General features: G+C 45.6%; 2 protein-coding genes across 6 annotated transcripts in view; both read left to right on the plus strand.

Annotated features, from left to right (window-relative positions):
• The window catches only part of LOC309369107 (uncharacterized protein), a 60,026-nt gene extending 54,748 nt beyond the window's left edge, over nt 1-5,278 (plus strand). For both annotated transcript variants that reach the window (XM_081909785.1, XM_081909784.1), the window contains exon 5: nt 1,997-5,278. In XM_081909785.1, coding sequence (XP_081765911.1) covers nt 1,997-3,321 — 1,325 coding nt within the window. In that variant the 3' untranslated portion in view covers nt 3,322-5,278. The remainder of the gene's footprint in view (nt 1-1,996) is intronic.
• Nucleotides 1-21,699, plus strand: part of LOC309369177 (uncharacterized protein) — a 111,776-nt gene that overhangs the window by 57,507 nt on the left and 32,570 nt on the right. Inside the window, exon 2 of one of the 4 annotated variants that reach the window (XM_081909931.1) lies at nt 19,520-20,236. The exons of 1 other annotated variant lie outside the window; for it this stretch is intronic. The gene's annotated coding sequence lies outside the window, so the exon portion shown is untranslated. Of the gene's footprint in view, nt 1-19,500; nt 20,237-21,699 lie in introns of those variants that run through there. 2 more of the 4 variants (XM_081909930.1, XM_081909932.1) reach the window with 2 other exon arrangements.

Genomic DNA, 21,699 nt, shown 5'->3' on the forward strand with positions numbered 1-21,699 from the left:
TCCCATGGACTGCAAGAAGATCAAACCTCTCCATACTGAAGGAAATCAACCCTGAGTGCTCACTGGAAGGACAGATTGTGAAGCTGAGGCTCCAGTACTTTGGCCACCTCATGAGAAGAGAAGACTCCCTGGAGAAGACCCTGATGTTGGGAAAGATGGAGGGCACAAGGAGAAGGGGGCGACAGAGGACGAGATGGTTGGATAGTGTTTTTGAGGTCCATGGGGTCACGAAGAGTCAGACACGACTAAACGAGTAAACAACAACAACAACAACATATTATTGTACTTAAGTGCAGTTCCGTATTTGATGTTGATATTTGATGTTGATATTTGACTTTGTGTCTAATAAAAATTCATGAATTTGAACATTATATCGTGGAGCATCAATGGTTTGAACAATAAGGTAAAAAGGAGGAAAACTGAGCGTATCTTAAGAAAGAAAAACCGGGACGTCATTGGTCTCCAGGAAACACATATAGCAAAGAAACATGACAGTTTTGATAGAAAAGAAATTAGGAACAGAATACATAGCTTCAGATGTTTCCAAAAAGAGAGGAATAGTTATATATATATATATAAACCGAAGGATAGATGCAAAAATCCTACCTAAAGATGACAAGGGAAGAATATTAGGAATACCATTGACAAAAGGCAGAGAAGAAATCATTTTGGTGGGGGTATACGCAGGGCTGTCTTAAGCATATCTGGCGCCATGGTGCAAAGATCCCTCCGGTGCCCCTCCCCCCGTTACCCAGAGTTCATGACCTTTTTTAAGGGGGAAGGAACCCCAAAGTTGTTGACTTTTTAAGAAAAGGTTCTACCTTTTTTTAGGGAGCTGACACCACACTTACACATTATCTCTGGCAAAGCAAAAGAGGAAACAAACAAACATTTTTAGTTGCTCATTAACAATGCACATTTATACAACACCTCCACGACCCCCCTAGTTTTCTTAAGACAAATTATCTTATTGTATAACACCTTGTTTTTAGCAATGTTGATTTCTTTTTAAATTCAGATTTTTTTAAAAAAACAAAACCCTAAATGACTGCAAAAATTAAAAACCATCCAAGATGGGCACAGCAGAGCAGAGCCAGAAATTATAGATAAAGCCTAAATCTGGCAACAGACAGGAAGGGGTTCCCCCCCTTAACCTGGTGCGTGTGTTAATGTATGCATGTGTAAAAGAGAAAGAAATCTATAATCAAGTGATGCTATGCAGCAAGAACTAGCTAATGTGATCTGCACAGAAAACAACAGAATTAGGAAGCATCATTGTTTTAAACAAAAGCAAAAGATCCAGAAGGAATTGTCAGCTGGTATAGCAGTGCAACACTTCAGGCCATTTTTTGGCACAAAGAGGACAGATCAGTGTGACTTTTTCATCTTCTGTCACTTCTATGATGTCCATTTCCCCTTTTCATATACCGCTCCTCTCCTGCATTCCTGCAGGCTGAGAGGCTTGGAAACTGGCCCAGACAAGCTATTGTCTGATAACTCCTGTATTTCTCCCCCCTGTACTTTCCTCTGTGTTTCCCATAACAATCCTCCCTTCGTCCCCTGGGCAGCCATTCAAGTCTGGCAGCTGCTGTTGCTCGCTTGTTGGCTCCAGCCTGACAAATACAGATAATTGAACAAACTTTGTTGCATTACATTCTTGATTAAATTATCTTTCCATTGATAAATAATTTCACAATATTATTAATAATACCTTTATTGTCATTGTACAACCTGTGTACAATGAAATTAAACAAGCCTCCCTCCCAAAGAAGTGGTGTTATGAGCCACCAAACCTCTGAAATACACCTTCCCCCAAAAGGCTTCCACAATTTTGGCCACTACAGTATATCAAGCAAAACAACATTCAACAAGCATCAGAATCTAATAATAAATATGTTGGTTAATCACAAACAACAAAGGCAATGAACACACACCCAACTCCCTTCAGTTCTCCTTTTGTTCCTGAGGCTCAAATCTCTTTTTGCCTCCATTGCAGATTGTGATGAATTGCAGATCGAGAACAAGGGTGAACACGACAAAATCCCCAGAGAGGAGAAGCCACGTAAGAATTTGGAGTGTGGAGAGAGCTCCTATTCCAGTTCCCAACAAAGAAATCTCAATGGAAAGAAACACTATCAGTGCATGGAATGTGGAAAGAGCTTCAGTCAGAACTCCTCTCTCACTTCTCATCAAAGAATTCATACAGGGGAGAAACCCTATCAGTGTGTGGAATGCGGAAAGAGCTTCAGTCAGAGCTCCAATCTCACTTCCCATCAAAGAACCCATACAGGGGAGAAACCCTATCAGTGCATTGAATGTGGAAAGAGCTTCAGTATGAAGGCCTCTCTCACTTCCCATCAAAGAATTCATACAGGGGAGAAACCCTATCAGTGCATGGAATGTGGAAAGAGCTTCAGTCAGAACTCTGATCTCAATTCCCATCAAAAAACTCATACTGGGGAGAAACCCTTTCAGTGCATGGAATGTGGAAAGAGCTTCAGGAAGAGCTCCCATCTCACTTCTCATCAAAGACTTCATACAGGGGAGAAACCCTATCAGTGCATGGAATGTGGAAAGAGCTTCAGTTACAGCCAAAGTCTGACTTCCCATCAAAAAATTCATACAGGGGAGAAACCCTATCAGTGTGTGGAATGTGGAAAGAGTTTCAGTCACAGCCACTATCTCACTTCCCATCAAAGAATTCATACAGGGGAGAAACCTTTTGAGTGCATGGAATGTGGAAAGACCTTCAGTCGAAACGACTATCTCACTTCCCATCAAAGAATTCATACAGGTGAGAAACCGTATCAGTGCATGGAATGTGGAAAGAGCTTCAGTCAGAGCTCCGATCTCAATTCCCATAAAAAAATTCATACTGGGGAGAAACCATATCAGTGCATGGAATGTGGAAAGAGCTTCAGTATGAAGGCCTCTCTCACTTCCCATCAGAGAATTCATACAGGGGAGAAACCATATCAGTGCTTTGAATGTGGAAAGAGCTTCAGTCAGAGCTCCCATCTCACTTCCCATCAAAGAATTCATACAGGGGAAAAACCCTATCAGTGCATGGAATGTGGAAAGAGCTTCTGTCAGAGTTCTGATCTTACTTCCCATCAAAGAATTCATACAGGGGAGAAACCCTATCAGTGTGCAGAATGTGGAAAGAGTTTCACTCACAGCCACTATCTCACTTCCCATCAAAGAACCCATACAGGGGAGAAACCCTATCAGTGTGTGGAATGTGGAAAGAGCTTTAGTCGGAGCTACTCTCTCACTTGCCATCAAAGAGTTCATATTGGGGAGACATCCTTCATTATGTAGCTTTAGGAGACAAGGAAATCTGCACTTTTTAAAAATGTGGTGAAAAGAGGGTTACATAAGTGTATTTTGTGTTTTTATATTGTGTTTTGTTTTATGTTGTAACCGTCCTGACACGTGGCAATAGGAGTCAATCTTTAGAGGCTGAGGGTTCCCCCCCAATAAAGCATTTGAGGGGGCCACCACCCAAGTTAGTAGGCATTGCCTTTCTAATGGCCTGCATGCATCATGTGTTTGATTGTGCAAGGCAGACCTTACCTGACCCACCACCAATATTTTATTCAATTCAGCACCACTGGGTTGAGTATTATACAAATTAAGTAAAGACATAAATCACCCTCCTTTGCACATGTTCCAGCTTGTCAATATCCTTATTTATAATCATTTTTAAAATTTATGTGCCCTTCATCTGAAGATTTCACAACATAAACATACAGGATGAAAGCATGGATTTCTCAAAAACAAGTCCAGCCAGAGAAATCTCTCCTCCCCTTTTTTTGGATGGAGTTACAAACTTTGCTGATCAGGGAACAGCTGTGGAACTAGTGCATCTTGATTTCAGTAAGGCTTTTGACAAAGTCCCCCATGATCTTTCTGTGAGAAAGCCGGTAAAATGTGGGCTGAATGAGGAAACTGTTAGGTGGATTTGACTGACCGAACCCAAACAGTCCTCCTTCATGGTTCCTCATCATCCTGGGGTGATTGCAGGGTTCAGTCCTGGGCCTGTTGTTGTTCAACGTCTTTATAAATGACTTGGATGAAGAAACTGAGGGGGTGCCCATCATATTTGCAGATGACACCAAATGGGGAGCGGAGGCCAATGTTGCAGAAGGCTGAATCAGATCAAGGGCAGGAATAGTACCACTTTATTCTACCTTGGTCAGACCCCACCTTGAATACTGGGTTCAATTCTGGGCACCACAAGTTATGTATCTTAAATATTGGTTGCCTGGAGAAATCAAGAAGGTGGGGGAACACAATCCGTATTCCTTTTATAACATGTGGCCAATGTTTATTGAATACATGTATTGTTAAGACTGTTGTAGGAATCCACCCAGCACTCAGTAATTTTTAATAAACATTAAATGTGGGACATGTAAGCACTAACCCCCCCCCCCCGATCTCTCAGAGTGAAAATACCTCTGTGGGCGGGATCGGCTAATAGGATAGCTTGAAGAACTGGGTCAATCACTGGCGCTGTATGTATATATAGAGAACCATTGTATATATATGGATAATCAGTTGTGACAGCCGTGAAACACGCAAGAGTGCAGTTCATTTATAAAGTTGGTTTTATTCCAAGAAAAGAACAGATTACCGGGAGCTCTTCTCCTGCGAGCTGGTCGCCATTACGATGATGACTCAACTAAGTTCTCAGTGTCACATTTCATCCTACAAATGCAACATGGGAGGAAACTTCTCTTCGTACTCTGTGACAAATTGTGTCCTTTTTCCTGTAAACCCCCTACGCTCTTGAATACTCGAAGGCTGGCCAGCCATGTCTGAGAGGCTATCTGTGGAGTTTGGCCTTTCACCTACATTCTGGGAGAGTGTTTCCATGATAACCCCCCCTCCTTTTGCTCTGGGCCATCTTCCAACCCTGGCAGCTGCTCGGACTCTGACAGAGGTGTTGAAAACAAATGAAATTAGACACAAGTGGGAATTTCCTGAATGTATTTCCTTCACCTACAAAGATAGAAGAAAGATAGAAGAAAGACTTTTAGATCCCCAGAATTCGGAAAATTTTGGTGGAAATACAAAATATACAAAATAGGCTTGGGAGGGGGTACAGCTCAAGAAAGAGAAGAAAGAGAACGAGGACAGGAAAGTCCAGGAGGATAAGAAAAGAAGCAGAGTTTCCCACAACTATATTATTGTACTTAATTGCAGTTCCGTATTTGATGTTGATATTTGATGTTGATATTTGACTTTGTGTCTAATAAAGATTAATGAATTTGAACATTATATCGTGGAACATCAATGGTTTGAACAATAAGGTAAAAAGGAATAAAAGTGAGCGAATCTTAAAAAAGAAAAATTGGGACATCATTGGTCTCCATGAAACACATATAGCTTGTTGTTGATAAGCAGTATCCAGTGCACAGCGGAATGATGAGAAGTATGAGCCAACATGCTCTATACCAGTGTTTCCCAAACGTTTTTGGGCAACGGCACACCTGTTTACTGAAAAAAAATCTCGCGGCACACCACCATTAAAGCCCCGCCCCGTGACGTCAGCGCGCAGCGTCACGCCGGGAGGGACGCACAAAAGTGAAAGTTTTTTCCCTCCCCCTTGCTGGGGAACCTCCAAGCTTTGGGGGTGGGAGGAGGCAGCAGAGCGAGGGACTGAGGGACGGCGGCAACTGAGGCGGCGGCGGCTGAGGCAGAGCTGGGAAGGGGGTTTCCAGGGGACACGGCAGCTCCTCGAAAGGCTTCTCTCAGCTGCGCTCAATCCGCCTCGGAGAGGATTTCCCCTCCGGTCCCATGCGTTCGTTTGGGGCATCGCTCCGGCTGCTCCCTCTCCCGCCGCGCAGGAGCGATGCCTCTCTCTGGCTCTCCCTCCGCGCAGGCTGAGGGAGGGAGGGAGGGGCGCGTGTGACCCGTCTCTGCTGGGAGACCAAACCCAGCGAGGCAGAGTCGCGCGGAGGCGCCCAGGCAGCGCTGCCGGCTGCGAGGAGGAGCGCCAGGCAGCAGCAGGAGGCGCGGCCTCTCCTCGCCGCCGCCGCCCCGCCTCTCACCGCCCGACTCGCCCGCCTCCCTCCAGGCATCTCGCGGCACACGAGGCAACGTCTCACGGCACACTCGTGTGCCGCGGAACACCGGTTGGGAAACACTGCTCTATACTACTTTATTTACAGTTCAAAGCTGGCAAGTTACAGAAAAACATTTTCCCTCTGCCGGAGCAGAGAAAGCGTCATCTCTCCTCTAAGGCACGGAGAGAATCACAAACTGAAACTGCAAAGAGCAGTGAAAAACAGGAAACCAGTGTACGTCACATCCAGTCTCCCGTTCCCGTGGGAAAACCCACCAACAGTACAGACTCTGTGGAATGTAAACAACCTGTCTCGTGACAAGCACATCGCTGCACAGAGAAGAAAGCAGAAACCAACATCCTCCCCCTTTCTGTGAACATCTCTGGGCAGCGTGTTCGTACAATATCAGTACAAACCCAACTTCTGCACATAGGTACAGTGTTGATCCCTTGATACATTCTTGGACAATACATCAGCAGGAATTTCATTACCTGGCATATAGGACACCGTTACGAGTCCCTTCTGAATACGTTCCCTAGCATGTTGCACCTTCAATTGCAAGTGCTTCGTGCTTTGCTTACAACCTTCAGAATTCAGCAAAGCCAAACATGCTTTGTTGTCCTGGTAAACCTGGATTGGACATTTGACAGGAATTTTCATGTCTTTGCACAATTGTAACAACCATTCACAATCTTTAAGTGAATAAGACAGTGCATTCAGTTCAGCTTCACAAGTTTTAAAGCTAACTGTTGTTTGCTTCTTGCATGACCAATCAAATAGACCCTGATTGTACTTATAGCAAACTCCAGACGTACTTTTCCTGTCTGTAGTGTCACTTCCAAAACTTGCATCTGCAAATATCTCAAGACCACCAGACTTCTGATTGTTAAATCTCAGTCTGTAATGCATAGTGCCTTTCAAATACCGCGCTATGCGTTTCAGAGCTTTCCAATCCTTAACAGTAGGATTGTTGACTTGTCTGCTTAGCAAATTACAGCTAACAGCAATGTCTGGTCTTGAACATCTGGCAATGAAGTTTAGCTTGCCTAGCACACTTCTGTACAGTGTAGTGTCAGAAAATGCTTCTTCAGTGTCATCTACCTGATAACCTGTTATCATCGGTGTATCCACAGGGTTAGCATCCATCAGGTTTAGTTTGCTTAACACATCAGCAATTTTCCGTGACTGGTGTACTAGAATGTTACCATCTTGATCTCTCTCTATTTCCAGAGATAGGTAGTTGTTTACCTCACCAAGATCTTTCATGTCAAAGTGCTCTTTCAGTTGAGCTAGGGCGTTATTGTACATTGTGACATCTTTCCAAAAGAATAAAAGATCATCAACATAAAACAAACAATACAGTTTCTTTTGCCCCTCCTCTTTGACAAATACACATGGATCAGCTTTCCCTTGCTTAAAACCTAGAGAAAACAATACTTCAGTGAGTTTTGTGTGCCAACACCGTGCACTTTGTTTGAGACCATAAAGGGACTTTTTCAGAGCACAAACAAATCCCTGTTTTACCTGTACGCCATCAGGTGGAAGCATATAAAGTGATTCACCTAGAGATCCGTACAGAAAAGCTGTATTCACATCATGGTGACTAATGTGTAGATTTTCCTCTGCAGCTAGCTTGAGCATAAGCCTAATGCTCTCATACCTCACTGTGGGTGAGTAGGTCTCGTGATAGTCTTCACCTGGTACCTGAGCAAAACCTCTGGCTACCAATCTGGCTTTGTGTCTGACTATCTTGCCATTTTGATCAGTCTTCGCTTTGAAGACCCATTTGCTTCCAAGCAGTTTCATTCCTGGAACTACTGGAACAAGTTCCCATGTTTTGTTCCTTTCCAAGGAATCAAGCTCAGCCTTCATGGCATTTAACCATGGCTCAGCTTCCTTTGAATCCAAATCCCGGATTTCTTGGAAACTTGAAGGTTCAAAAACCTTCTTGGAGCTTTTAACAGCTGTTACTGCTATCTTAGCAAACTCATCAGCAAACCTCTTTGGAGGTCTGCCTTTTGTGGCTCTCTGTGACCTACGAATTAGCCTTCGGTCTTCAACACTCTCCTCTTCCTTCTTAGGAGAAAAGTGACCTATTGTGAACAATGGTTCCTCCAATTCCTGATCAGAGCTTTCAGAGGGTCGCATAGAGGCTTTCGCACTCTTGAAATCCTCTGAATCACTCGATTCAGTTTCAGACTCAGAATCAGAACCTTCATCAGTGGGTGTGGGTTGTTGCGGTTGCTTTTGACTATCCTCAGTCTCATCACTGTCATCAGGATAACATTGGAAAATTCCCACATTCTCCCCCCACTTGGCATTGTACTCAACACTTCTTGTGAGCTTAATTTCCTTAGAGTCAGTCATCATTATTCTGTAAGACCCTTTCTGATAACCTAGAAAGATACCATGCAATCCACGCTTGTCTAACTTGGAGTTTTGTGGTGAGTGAACCCACATGTCCGAACCAAAAATTTTCATGTGTTTGATGTATGGCTTCTTGCCAAACATCTTCTCATAGGGGGTACAACCAATCGCTGAAGATAACCTGCGATTATAACTGTAAGTGAAACATGAGAGAGCTTCGGCCCAATAACTCTCTGGAAGATTTGCATCATGCAGCAAGGTTTTTAATCCTTGAAGCAATGTCTGATTTGCTCGTTCTGCAAGTCCATTCTGCCATGGCGAGCGAGGACTAGACAAATCATGTTGAATTCCTTTCTCAGCCAGAAAAGCTTCAAACTGCTGAGAAGTGAACTCTCCCCCCCGGTCGGTGAAAAGAATCTTAATCTTCTTACCATGCACATTTCCCAACCAAGCACAGAATTCCTTGAACCTAGGAAAAGCCTCTGATTTCTGCTTGAGATTGTACACATAAATATACCTGGAAAATGCATCAACAAGAACCATGAAGTACCTATTTCCACCCAAAGAGGGCGCTAATGGTCCAACCAAATCAGCATGAACAACCTGGTATGGTTCTGTAGCTTGCCTACTAGACACCTTACCTTTCACAGCCATTTTCACCTTGTTTGCTGCGCATGCCTTGCACTTCATGTGGTACCTGCAGGGTTTAATAGTCATACCTTCAACCAAGGCAGGCATTTTAGATACTGCCTCAAAATGCAAATGTCCAAATTTCCTGTGAAAATCGTGAATACATTCTGCATGCAAACTTTTGTTAGAACCTGCAATGCAACAAGTGTCATCCTGCACAACATCGTCATAATACAAAAGAAACAAACGATCAACAAATTCAGCATACAATTGATAATCATTTTTCTTTGTGATGATGCACTTATTGTTCGTAAAGGAAACGTCTATTTTCCGCTCCAGCTGTCCAACGCTAAGCAGATTATGTTTCGCGTCCGGCACATAAAGAACATCCTGTATCGATAAGTCCAAACTGTGAAGAACAACAGTTCCGTAGCCTTTACTGGGGATCGTGTGGCCATCTGCCTGGTGAATCGCACCTTCCTGCGGTGTAAAAGACACGAACAGTCGCTTATCGTTGCACATGTGGTGCGTTGCAGCTGAATCAACAACGAAGAAAGATCTAGACGTCTTCTGGACCTCTGCAACCTCTGCAACCTTTGGAACCTTTGGAGCGTAGCGTGAGACCATTGCCTTGTGCTGCATTGTCCTGGACACCGGACCTTTGCCTTTGCTCTGGCCTTTTCCACGCGATGAGCTTCCACTGCGCTGCTCTGTCTTGGCCCTGGGATATTTGCATTCCCTCTTCATATGGCCTAGACGTCCACATGAGTAGCATTTCACTGCCTTCAAAGCTTTGGCGCCATCTGGTGGTCCCACTGCACTAAGGGATGACATCTGTGAAGTCTCCCCATTTCCCATGCAGCCAGCACCCCGCCGATCTGCTTCAGTCTGAATCATGGCAGTATCACAGGCTACTGTGAGTTGAGCATTTGGCTGACCAGTGGTATCAAATCCCCCACTTGCTTCATCCAGCCTTTTGCAGCTAGCCATCACTGCTGCTTTAAATCAAGCTGCTTCTGTGTACAGCTGCTTCAATCCAAAGGCAATCTCAAAACAGCCTCTGCCTTTGAGCCTGTGCTGCTTTCTGTATGCTGCGTTGCTTGTCTGCAGCTGTTTCAAACTGCATTCCAAAAGCAAGCTCAAAAGTGAAAGTCCCCAAGTGCTTTCTCTATGCTGTGCTAAATCCCTGCTGCGTCATAGAGCTGCAGCTGCACTTTACTTTCGTTTTCCCCCAGCATAGCGTCCCTTTGAGCCATTTGCCTGTGCCGCGGCAAAACCGGCTATTAAAAGTTCAAAGTCCAGCCATAAAGCCATTAATTAGAAGCTGGCAGGCTGCCCGGAGCAGTAGCACATACCTTCATCAATCATTTTGACGCGCAGAGCAGATACCGTGCGTTCCGTCTCTCTGCTGCTTTCCGATGCTTTGCCGGCACTTCGTCTCTTGCTCCTTTGTTCCCTTTGCCAGGAGCCCGACTTCTGGAGTGCATCCTCAAAACACTGCATTTTTCTGGGCCCGGAACCAAATGTTGTTGATAAGCAGTATCCAGTGCACAGCGGAATGATGAGAAGTATGAGCCAACATGCTCTATACTACTTTATTTACAGTTCAAAGCTGGCAAGTTACAGAAAAACATTTTCCCTCTGCCGGAGCAGAGAAAGCGTCATCTCTCCTCTAAGGCACGGAGAGAATCACAAACTGAAACTGCAAAGAGCAGTGAAAAACAGGAAACCAGTGTACGTCACATCCAGTCTCCCGTTCCCGTGGGAAAACCCACCAACAGTACAGACTCTGTGGAATGTAAACAACCTGTCTCGTGACAAGCACATCGCTGCACAGAGAAGAAAGCAGAAACCAACATAGCTAAGAAACATGACAGAGTTTTCATAGATAAGAAATTAGGAACAGAATACATAGCTTCAGATGTTTCCAAAAAGAGAGGAATAGTTATATATATATATATATATAAACCAAAAGAGATGCAAAAATACCACTTAAAGATGACCAAAAAGAGGAATATTGGACATAGCAAGACTACCTTTTGGACTGGACTGTCCAGAGAAAGTGATACCAACACCACCGACAGAACAAGAACAAGCATTGGGTGCTGTTGGAGGAAAATCAGAGTAACTACATCATGGCACTGCAAGTATTAAGCTGGAATGTTAATGGACTGAACTCCCCGCAAAAAAGGAAAAGAGTCTTTCATCTATTAAAAAAAGAACAATTGGACTTGATTTGTCTACAAGAAACACATGTGATAAGGCTACACAGGAAGGTATTTAGTAATAAAAGACTGGGCCATGAATTTATTTCATCAGACAAAGTTAAAAAAAAAGAGGAGGAGTAATTTATTCAAAGGAGAGCCTATCCCCGAAATTTATATTTAAAGATGACCAAGGAAGATTTGTTGCAATTGAAATTCAATCACAAGGAGAGAAATTTTTGATAGTAGGCATCTATGCACCAAACGAGGGAAAATCGGAATTTTTAAAGAAGTTACATGAGACTCTAATGGACTATATGGATTACAATATGATTTTGATGGGGGACATGAATGGAGTGGTGTCTACAAATATGGACAAGGCACAGAGACAGGTAGTTACTAAGGATGGTAGACTACCAAAAAATTTATTGACATGACTGACAATATGGATTTAGTTGACATTTGGAGAACGAAGAACCCCTTGGGAAGAGAGGGAACTTTCTTCTCTGAGGCCAAAATGACATGGACAAGAATTGACCAAATCTGGGTAACTAGAGGGCTGGCTGCGAAGACTAGAAAAGTGGAAATCTGCCCTAAAACCACAATGCTGCTCCGACCACAATGCTGTGAAGATGGAAATGAAACTAACACCAATTGGTTCCTTTAGATGGAGGATGAACGACACTTTGTTTAGGAACGAAGAAGTGACTAAGAAGGCCCAAAAAAACCTTGAGATACTGCTTTGAGATAAATATGAACACCACTGTTGAAAAAAGAGTAATCTGGGACGCAAGTAGAGCAGTTATGAGAGGATTTTTGACACAATAAAATGCAATTAAGAAGAGAGCTCAAAATGAAAAAAAAGATAAGATTTTGGAGAAAATAAAGGAAGGAGAGAAGAAACTAAGAGTGAAACCAAAGTCGCAGGAGATTCTAAAAGAGATAAAGTTATATCAAGTACAATATATGAAAATGATGAACCAGGAAATAGAATGGAAAATTAAACAGATGAGACAAAAGACATTTGAATCGGCAAATAAATGCGGGAAACTGCTGGCTTGGCAAATGAAAAAAAGACAAAAACTCAATACCATTACGAATTTGGAAGTGGAGGGAAAGATTATACAGAATCCAGTGGAGATCAGGAAGTGCTTTCAGAGGTACTTTAAACAATTATATACACAGGAGACGCAGAAAGAAATGGACATTGATCGATTTTTGAAAATAAATGGACTACAAAAAATCTCTCAAGAAAATAAGCTAATGTTGAATTACAAAATAACGGAGCAGGAGGTAGAAGGGGCCATTCAGAACATGCAATTAGGCAAATCTCCAGGGCCGGATAGTTTGACTTCAAGATATTACAGATCTTTGAAAGAATGGTTAATACAACCATTGAAGGAAGTCTGTAATGAAATATTGGAGGGGGAAAAGGCACCAGAGTCGTGGAAGGAAGCTTATATTACACTTATACCGAAAACAGAGTCTGAGAAGACACAGCTTAAGAACTACCGCCCCATATCTTTGCTCAATGTGGATTACAATTTTTTTGCAGATATCATGGCTAAAAGACTAAAAAAAGGTATTAGTAGAAGAAATACATAAAGATCAAGTGGGCTTTCTCCCGGGCAGGCACTTGTCTGACAATATGAGGAATATAATTAACATTTTAGAAAAATTACAAGTGAATATTAACACCAAAGCAGTTTTGATATTTGTGGACGCGGAGAAAGCCTTTGACAATATTTCCTGGAGTTTTATGAAGAAGAATCTACAGGGGATAGGGGTTGGCCAAGGTTTTGGAAATGGTATAGGTGCAATTTATTCAGAACAGAAGGCTAAATTAATTGTCAACAATGTGGTGACGGAAGAATTTAAGATAGAGAAAGGAACACGACAAGGTTGCCCAATCTCTCCTTTGCTTTTTATATCAGTCTTGGAGGTCCTTTTAAATATGATTAGAAGGGATCCATTGGTTAAAGGTATACAAGTGGGAGCTAAACAGTACAAATTGAAAGCATTTGCTGATGATCTGGTATTGACATTAGAGGAGCCAGAATCTAGTACCAAAATGGTATTGGAACTGATTCATGAATTTGGTCAGGTAGCGGGATTTAAGTTGAATAAGATGAAAACTAAGGTTTTAGAGAAAAATCTAACAGTGATTGAGAGAGAGAGGTTTCAGAAGGAGACAGGATTAACATTGGTTAAGAAAGTGAAATACCTAGGGGTTAATATTGTGAAGGTGTGACGTAGCTAATTGGATTGGATCCCAATTAGCCGTAGCTAATCAAACTGCAGCCCGGCACACTTCCCTCTAGCTGCCTCCTTGCTGCGCCGATCCTCCGTCCACCACAATTGCAGAGTAATAACACAGCGTGCTGTTGCTCCCCGGTGTTTAGAAGATCAAACACACTTAGACATTAGTGTGTTTATATCTCAGTCTTTATTCAAGCAGTAAAACAATAAAAGAGAACTCTCCTGGATTTCCCCGGACTCAGAGCGCTCATGTTGCTTCCGTCTCTTTCGGAAACAGAGACAAACAGGCAGTGGAATAAAGCCACTCCCTCAAGTCACGCCTCAAGTCACGCCTCCCTTCGTGGCGCGACTGGACTGCCTGGGCACAAACTCAGGTACTTCCTCTGACTCACTGTGGTCAGCAGGTGTGTCCTCACCATCATAATCCTCCCCCTCTGACTTAACGCGTCTTCGGGCCTTTTGTACTTTGCTAACAGGAGACGAAGGCTCACTCTTGGGCTCTCTTTTAACAACTTGTGGAGATGCCCAACCCTGTTCTTGACCTTGTTCAGAAACTTGGTCGTCAGCAACAGGTTCAGCCTCTGCCTCTCCTTCCTCCTCAGAGTCAGACAGACATTCTGAGAGAACGTCATGCCTTGCAGGAGTCTTTGACCAACCATCCTGCTCATAGAACTCAGCATGTTTACTAACCAGAAGCTTGGTCTGATCACCTTCTGGATATGCAAACCTCCATCCCTTTGTCGCAGGTTCATATCCACAGAAGATCATTTTCTGGAACTTAGGTCCACCTGGCCTTTGTAGTGCCTTTGGCACTGGCACCAAGGCCTGTGACCCGAACGCACGGAAGAAATGTATCTGCGGTTTCTTTCCATGGAGCATGAAGAACGGGGTGTCACCTACCACTGAATTGTAGGACTGGTTCATAGTGAAATTCACTGTCCGAATTCCCTCCCCCCAAAAGCTTGGAGGTAAACCAGAGTCTGACAGCAAAACCTCTGTAGCTTTAACCAGAGCTTGACTTCTGAGCTCTGACACACCCTCCTCCTGAGGAGAAGTCACCTTGTGACATATCCCTTTCTGGCGAAAGAACTTCTGCAGAGCAGAACCAGTAAACTGCACATCGGTCACTCTTGACCCCCTGCACCTTGGTGGAGAACCTTAGTTCCACGTCCGCAACCCAATTTTTAATCAGTTGCGCTGCATCTTCCTTGCATTTCAATGCATAAGCCCAGGAGTTCTGCGTATGGTCATCTGTAAGTGTCAGCAGAAACCTGGCTCCTCCCAGACTTGGCTTTAGCATGGGTCCAAAAAGGTCTGTGTGTACAAGCTCAAAAGGTTTTGTGGTTACCCCCTCAACCCTGGGATAACTGCACCCTTTTACCTTTGCCCTTTTGCATGCCCTACACTTTAGGGATCTACCACACTCTTGTATTTTACAACTCTTAGCGCACTCCGGCAACATCTGGATTTCTTCAAGAGTACCATGTGCCATCTTTCGGTGCTAAGCACAGGCACATGAAACATGAGTGGGAACTGTAGCACGCATAGCTTGAGCCCTCTCAGCATTCCCCTCACCCTTCAGAGGCGTTTTAAGAACAAAGAGATTATTCTGCCCCTTTGCAACACTGACCATTTGCTTTCCTCCCTTGGAGATTGTACAAACATTGTTTTCAAAGCAAACCTTATACCCCTCCTGTAACAGACAAGGAACAGATAAAAGACAATGTTTCATCCCAGGTACCACGTAAACTTCCAACTGCGCCTGCAAAACAGAAAGATAAACATTTGCTACGTTAGACAAAGATTTTTTCGTCCCATCAGCAAATTGTACAGTTTTCCCAGCTGGAACAGCCCTGCAATTCCACATCTCGACAGCAGGTGTCTCTGTTATCAGATGCCTGTTCGCTCCAGAGTCAATTATAAAGCACATTTCATTGTCTCAGAGCTGTCTTCAAACTTTGCGAGAGAAGCCGTCAGTTGATAAGCATCATCATTGTCTAAAGCACGTACTCTTTGCGCCTTCCCACGCCTGGCTCCCTTGCCGGACTGGTTTCCATAGAAACCTGGCTGATTCCCATGGGAAGCGTCCTTCAAAACATCCTGTCCTGCCTCCCTATTTCGGTGGAGGCAGGAGCGACGCAGATGTTCAGTTGAATTGCAAACAAAGCAGCGACGATCAACAGTGGAGAAACACTGCCCATGGCTCCTCTCAGCCGGCTTGGCCCCCTTCTTCCGGAAGAGCTCTCTGTGCCAGCCCTGCCCCCTCTGAAACGGTGTTCCACTCCGGCACTCACAGTGGAAAACTTTTCAAACTTGCCTTTGGAATTCTTCACCCCCCCCGACGTGCCCATCAGGAACTGGGGCTTCAGCCATCTTTGGGCTCTTCATTCCAGGGCTCTGGCCTCCTGCTGAGCTTTCACACAAACTTCTCAGCACCTCCCAGGCAGCCCTTGCTGACTCTACGCCCTCCAAATGCGGCAACAGCGATGCGTGTACGCATGCTTTCAACATGCAAAACTCCCTTTGCATTCTCTGCTGGCTATCTTCTGGCAACGCAGCCTGAAAGCCTGCAGCGTCTGTCCTAGCAGCACCTGGAGTGGGGGGTTCTGGCTCCCTCTGGCTTGGGTGCCACAGCCCTGTAGCCAAAAACCAACCCCTCACTTTGCTAACCCAGGTGGCCCATCCTTGGAAAGTAAGCTTTTCGAACGGAACAGTCCATGATTCATGGCTGTCTACCATCTTCTGCCCGGGGCCCCAGCTGTACTCACGGAACCAGTCAGCTTTCCGGCACCCGGCTCTCAGCTGCTCTCAGCTCCTGTTCAGCTCCTTCCAGCCAGCTGTTCTGCCTCAGAACGCAGACAGGACCTCAGCTTTCTGTAGCGTCTTGGCCTCCTGGCTTCAAACACACAACGGCACAACGTTGCAACAGCTTCAAAGCAGTAATTAGCGACCCATAACCTGTGAAGGCGTGACGTAGCTAATTGGATTGGATCCCAATTAGCCGTAGCTAATCGAACTGCAGCCTGGCACACTTCCCTCTAGCTGCCTCCTTGCTGCGCCGATCCTCCGTCCGCCACAATTGCAGAGTAATAACACAGCGTGCTGTTGCTCCCCGGTGTTTAGAAGATCAAACACACTTCGACATTAGTGTGTTTATATCTCAGTCTTTATTCAAGCAGTAAAACAATAAAAGAGAACTCTCCTGGATTTCCCTGGACTCAGAGCGTTCATGTTGCTTCCGTCTCTTTCGGAAACAGAGACAAACAGGCAGTGGAATAAAGCTACTCCCTCAAGTCACGCCTCAGGAATGGAGAGACGTCACCCAGAACTCCTTAACCCTGTGAATTCTGAAACTAGCCACATCTAAGAACTTCTAAGAATGTGAATTTATTTAAAGACAATTATGAAAAATGCTGGATGGAAGTGAAAAAGGATTTAGAAATATGGTCAAATTTGAAGTTATCATTGCTAGGCCGATTTGCTGTGATAAAAATGAATGTATTGCCAAGGATGTTGTTTTTGTTTCAAACATTGCAAATTTTGGATAAAATGGATTGTTTCAAGAAGTGGCAGAGAGATATTTCCAGATTTGTCTGGCAGGGCAAGAAGCCTCGAATAAAATTTAAGATATTAACTGATGCTAAAGAAAGGGGTGGATTTGCCCTGCCAGACCTTAAACTTTACTATGAATCAACTTCTATGAATCTATCTTCTCTTCTGTGATCTCCTCTGTCACACGGCCTTCCTCTGGGCCCTGGCCTGCTCTCTTGTAATGCTAGCTGCCGTGCGGTAGCCTCGGGTCTGGACTGGCCTCCTCCACGTTTCCTTGCCCTCCTGGTGCGCTCCTACCTGTCCTTGGAGGTGGCAGCTGTGGCATGGCAAGGTTGGGGCTCCCCTCTTTTTTCTCCTTCCTCTTTCTCTCTCTTCCTTCTCCTTCTCCTCTCCTCCTTCTCCCTGCCTTGGCTCCAGCATTTTCCTGGCCCTGGAGCGCCGCTGGGCAGTCGGACTGCTGGCCAGGTGCTCTTGCTCCCGGCTTGATTTGGGTCATGGGGGGAGCAGCAGTTCCCCCTGTTGACCTGCTGGGGGTCCTCGGTTCCCCCTCGGCAGTGGCACCCGCCATTTTGCCTCACTGGAAGTCCCCATATGATGTGTCTTGTGCTGCTGAACCAATCACGCAACATTCATTCCCTACTAATAAATCTACAACACTTAAAATATAAATCCTGGGACATTAAATGAAATCCTGGGACATTCCAGGGATAGATTTTGTCCGGAACAGATGTGTGAATCTGGGGACTGTCCCCGGGAAATGGGGACGTCTGTTAACCACACTCTATTCCAACCCCCTGCGTTGCAGGAATTTCAGCTCTGAATGTGCCTTGGGAGCCCTGGGCTGGGTTTCCCCAGCTACTCTGGGCAGCTCCCAAACAGAACACTAAAAACAGAATAAAACATTGAAAACTTCCCTAAACAGGGCTGCCTTCAGATGTCTTATAAACGTCAGATAGTTGTTTATCTCTTTGACATCTGGTGGGAGGGCATTCCACAGGGTGGGTGTCCCTACCAAGAAGGCCCTCTGCCTGCTTCTCTATAACTTTGCTTCTCGCATTGAGGTAACTGCCAGAAGGCCCTCAGAGCAGGACCTCAGTGTCCAGGCTGAACGATGGGAGTGGAGATGCTCCTTCAGGTATACTGGGCTGTTGAGGGCTTTAAAGGTCAGCACCAACACTTTGAATTGTGCTTGGAAACGTCCTGGGAGCCAATGTAGATCTTTCAGGACTGGCGTTATATGGTCCTGGCAGCCGCTCCCAGTCACCAGTCTAGCTGCTGGATTCTGGATTAGTTGTAGTTTCTGGGTGACCTTCCAAGGTAGCCCCACGTAGAGTGCATGGCAGTAGTCCAAGCGGGAGATAACTAGAGCATGCACCACTCTGGCGAGACAGTCTGTGGGCAGGGAGGGTCTCAGCCTGCGGACCAAATGGAGCTGGTAAACAGCTGCCCTGGACACAGAATTAACCTTCACCTCCATGGACAGCTGTGAGTCCAAATTGACTCCCAGGCTGTGCACCTGGTCTTCTAGGGGCAGTTAACCCATTCAGGACCAGGAAGTCCCCCCTACCTGCCCGTCCCCTGAAAACAGGACTTCTGTCTTGTCGGGATTCAGCCTCAGTCTGCTAGCCACCATCCATAGTGATCCATAGCTGCCATCCATACATGACGGCATCATGATCCTGGCAGTTTTCTGCTCAATTCCTTTGCTAAGGACCCCTAGCATGACATTTGCCTCTTTTGCAGCCGCCACATGCCGGGTCTTGACATCCTGATGCAGACAGAGGCTGGCTAAGATTTTTTGGGCGGGGTCCTCATCTCTGGCCTAGTTTGGCAGGCCCACTTTGGCTAGGGGAATCCTGGACTGGCAGTGGCTCTGTCGCAGGAACCCCCCCCCCCCCCGCCAATCATTCAGTTTGTACAAACTTCACACACACTCACACACTACATACGCTACGCTTCTGTTATAAATTCATAGAAAATCAACCATACATCGGATCTGCACCGTTCCACTTTTATTTTACTCCATGAAGGAAGGACTACAAAATGGGGAAGGTTTGATACAGGGCAGCCATAATCCCTTCAGCATACCAGCACATCCACAGGAGCCCTGCCCAGTTGCTATGCCAACCCTGAGGGTCCTAGACAGAAGACCATCAAGATCACAAAGAACTTGCATATGGGAGTGGATTCAGCCCGGACTGGAACAAAGGACAATGATCAGCTCTTCCCTCTGGGGACAGGAAACTGCAAACTCCCCTCTGTCACCTGGAAAATACTCATGGGGAGGGGAAAAGGGGGAAACAGCCAGGTGACAGGACACTCAGGTTACCTCCACAACTCCTCCCTCAACCCCTCCTTTTTGTGATGTAGTTGTGATGTAGTCTTAAGGGTGTAGTTTGGGGGATTAGTAACCTACAGGCTGCTGTTTTGCTCCAGGTTATCCTGGTTGGTGTCTTTGTTTTTGTCCAAGGGAGCCCTCGGATTACTCCGTTAACAGCTCTCAATGGCCAGCTGGCTCAGTGGTTAGAGGCATCCAGATGGGACTCTTGCTGGCCTTCTGCCACTTTGGAACAAGTCTCCACATGAGACAGTTTGGGGGGAGAGAGAGTCGGAGGGGTTGGAGGGAGGGAGAAGTGGCTCTGATCTGAGTGGATCCTCCGCTCTGAGGAGAATATCTATGGAGCCAGAGGAAGGAGCCTCACAGCTGAGATGGGGAGACCATGTTGAGCGTCTGGAGGGAGTGAAGCTGGAGGGAGAAGCTGTGGGAAGACTCAAATCTTCTTCTTCTGGGGTCTCCTTCCAGTCAGGAGGAGAGAGATCTTCTAGGAAAAGGAGATTCCGGAGTCCGTGGCAAGGGCTGAGAGGATCCCCTGGGTCTGGCATACAAAGGAAAATACCTCAGGGGAACCGAGGAAAAGTGGCCCCTCGCTGTGAAGGAAGCTGGGCTGTGTCAAAAGTACCTCACGGAAAGACCCCTCATAACTAAGGGAGGGGATGAGAGAGAAGCAGCAGAAAGGGAGTTCAGCCTTTCACCACCTATTCTGGAAACCTGAACATCTCCCTGAAGTGTGACAACTGATTTTGAGAGGAGGGAGTTGAAGAGAAGCTGTGCCTGCAGAACTATGTTTAATCCTGAGACATTTAGCTGAAGTAGTAAGTTAACTTCTACCTGAAAGAACACATCTCCTGTCTTCACTTTGTTTCACCATTCTCTTTTTTTTGTAAATAAAGCTTTCCTTATCTGATTATCTCTTGCCAGAGACTCCCTGGATTGCAGTTTCCCTCGCACAAAGTAGCCTGTGGGAAATTGTAGACATTTGTTCAATCTTCATCATCATCATTTTATTTTATTTGTAACCCTTATATCGTTAAAGCAATGCTCAAGGCAGCTTACAACATGATAGGCAAAGGGCCTTCTCGGTGGTGGCGCCTCTTCTGTGGAACGCCCTCCCATCGGATGTCAAAGAAATAAACAACTCTCTGACGTGTAGAAGACTCCTGAAGGCAGCCCTGTTCAGGGAAGTTTTTAATGATTGATTCAAGATGAGAATAGGATTTATTTATTTTGAACTTCGCTCGGTTCCTCCTTGGTAGCCAGCGCCATTATTTAAGCAGTGCTGGAACCCAGGACCCGCTGCCTTGAGGGACATCTAAGAGCAGTTGGGCAGGGGAAAGGTCTCCCTTGGGAGGTGGGGGGCTCTCCTTCCTTGGAGGTTTCCAAGCAGAGATCGGACGGCCATCTGCCATGGATGCTTTAGCTGAGATTCCTGCATTGCTGGGGGTTGGACTAGATGACCCTGGGATCCCCTCCTATCTCTTCACTCCTGAATTCCAGGAGGAGCTTCCTTGCCTCCTGCAAAGCCCTTTTCCCTGCAAGATCTTCCTCTGGTTTCCGGCCAATGGAAGGAGATGCTCAGAGTGTTATGTATTGGCCACCAGGAATATCGTGTACAGTGGTACCTCGGGTTAAGAACCTAATTTGTTCCGGAGGTCCGTTCTTAACCTGAAACTGTTCTTAACCTGAAGCACCACTTTAGCTAATGGGGCCTCCTGCTGCCGTCACGCCGCTGGAGCACGATTTGTGTTCTCATCCTGAAGCAAAGTTCTTAATCCAAGGTACTTTTGTTGGGTTGGGGGAGTCTGTAACCTGAGGCGTCTGCAACCTGATGCGTTTGTAACCTGAGGTATCACTGTATATAGTTTTCACTCAGGTCCACGTCAGTTACTTTAGGCGGGAAGCCCTGCGGTGTTGCTGCTACAATGTTGACAGCCTATAAAAGCCGGCCAGCTGAGCTGTTTGCTGTCCAGTTCTGTTCCAGCTTACAAATAAAGAGCTGCTTTGGAGAAATCGCTGCATCGTCTACCCACTATTGAACACAGAGCCCAGCCAAGAGCCAAAATCCCCCCCAAAAGCACATCTTGCCATAGGCTGAGCCAGGGGGCAGCTGCCCCCTTAGAGCCATTAAAAAGAACAGAAATGAATAGAAATCAGAGTTCTGCCCTGGCTAAGTGAGTGTGCAATGCAAGGGGGGGCTGAGCTGGGGGGACTCGGCACTGCAAGGGTTAAAGGGAACCGAGCTGCCTTCCTAGAGAGGCCAGGATGAGTTTCTGGCTTC

This window comes from Podarcis melisellensis, assembly GCF_964234715.1.
Source record: "Podarcis melisellensis genome assembly, chromosome: 4".
Taxonomy (NCBI): Eukaryota; Metazoa; Chordata; class Lepidosauria; order Squamata; family Lacertidae; genus Podarcis; species Podarcis melisellensis.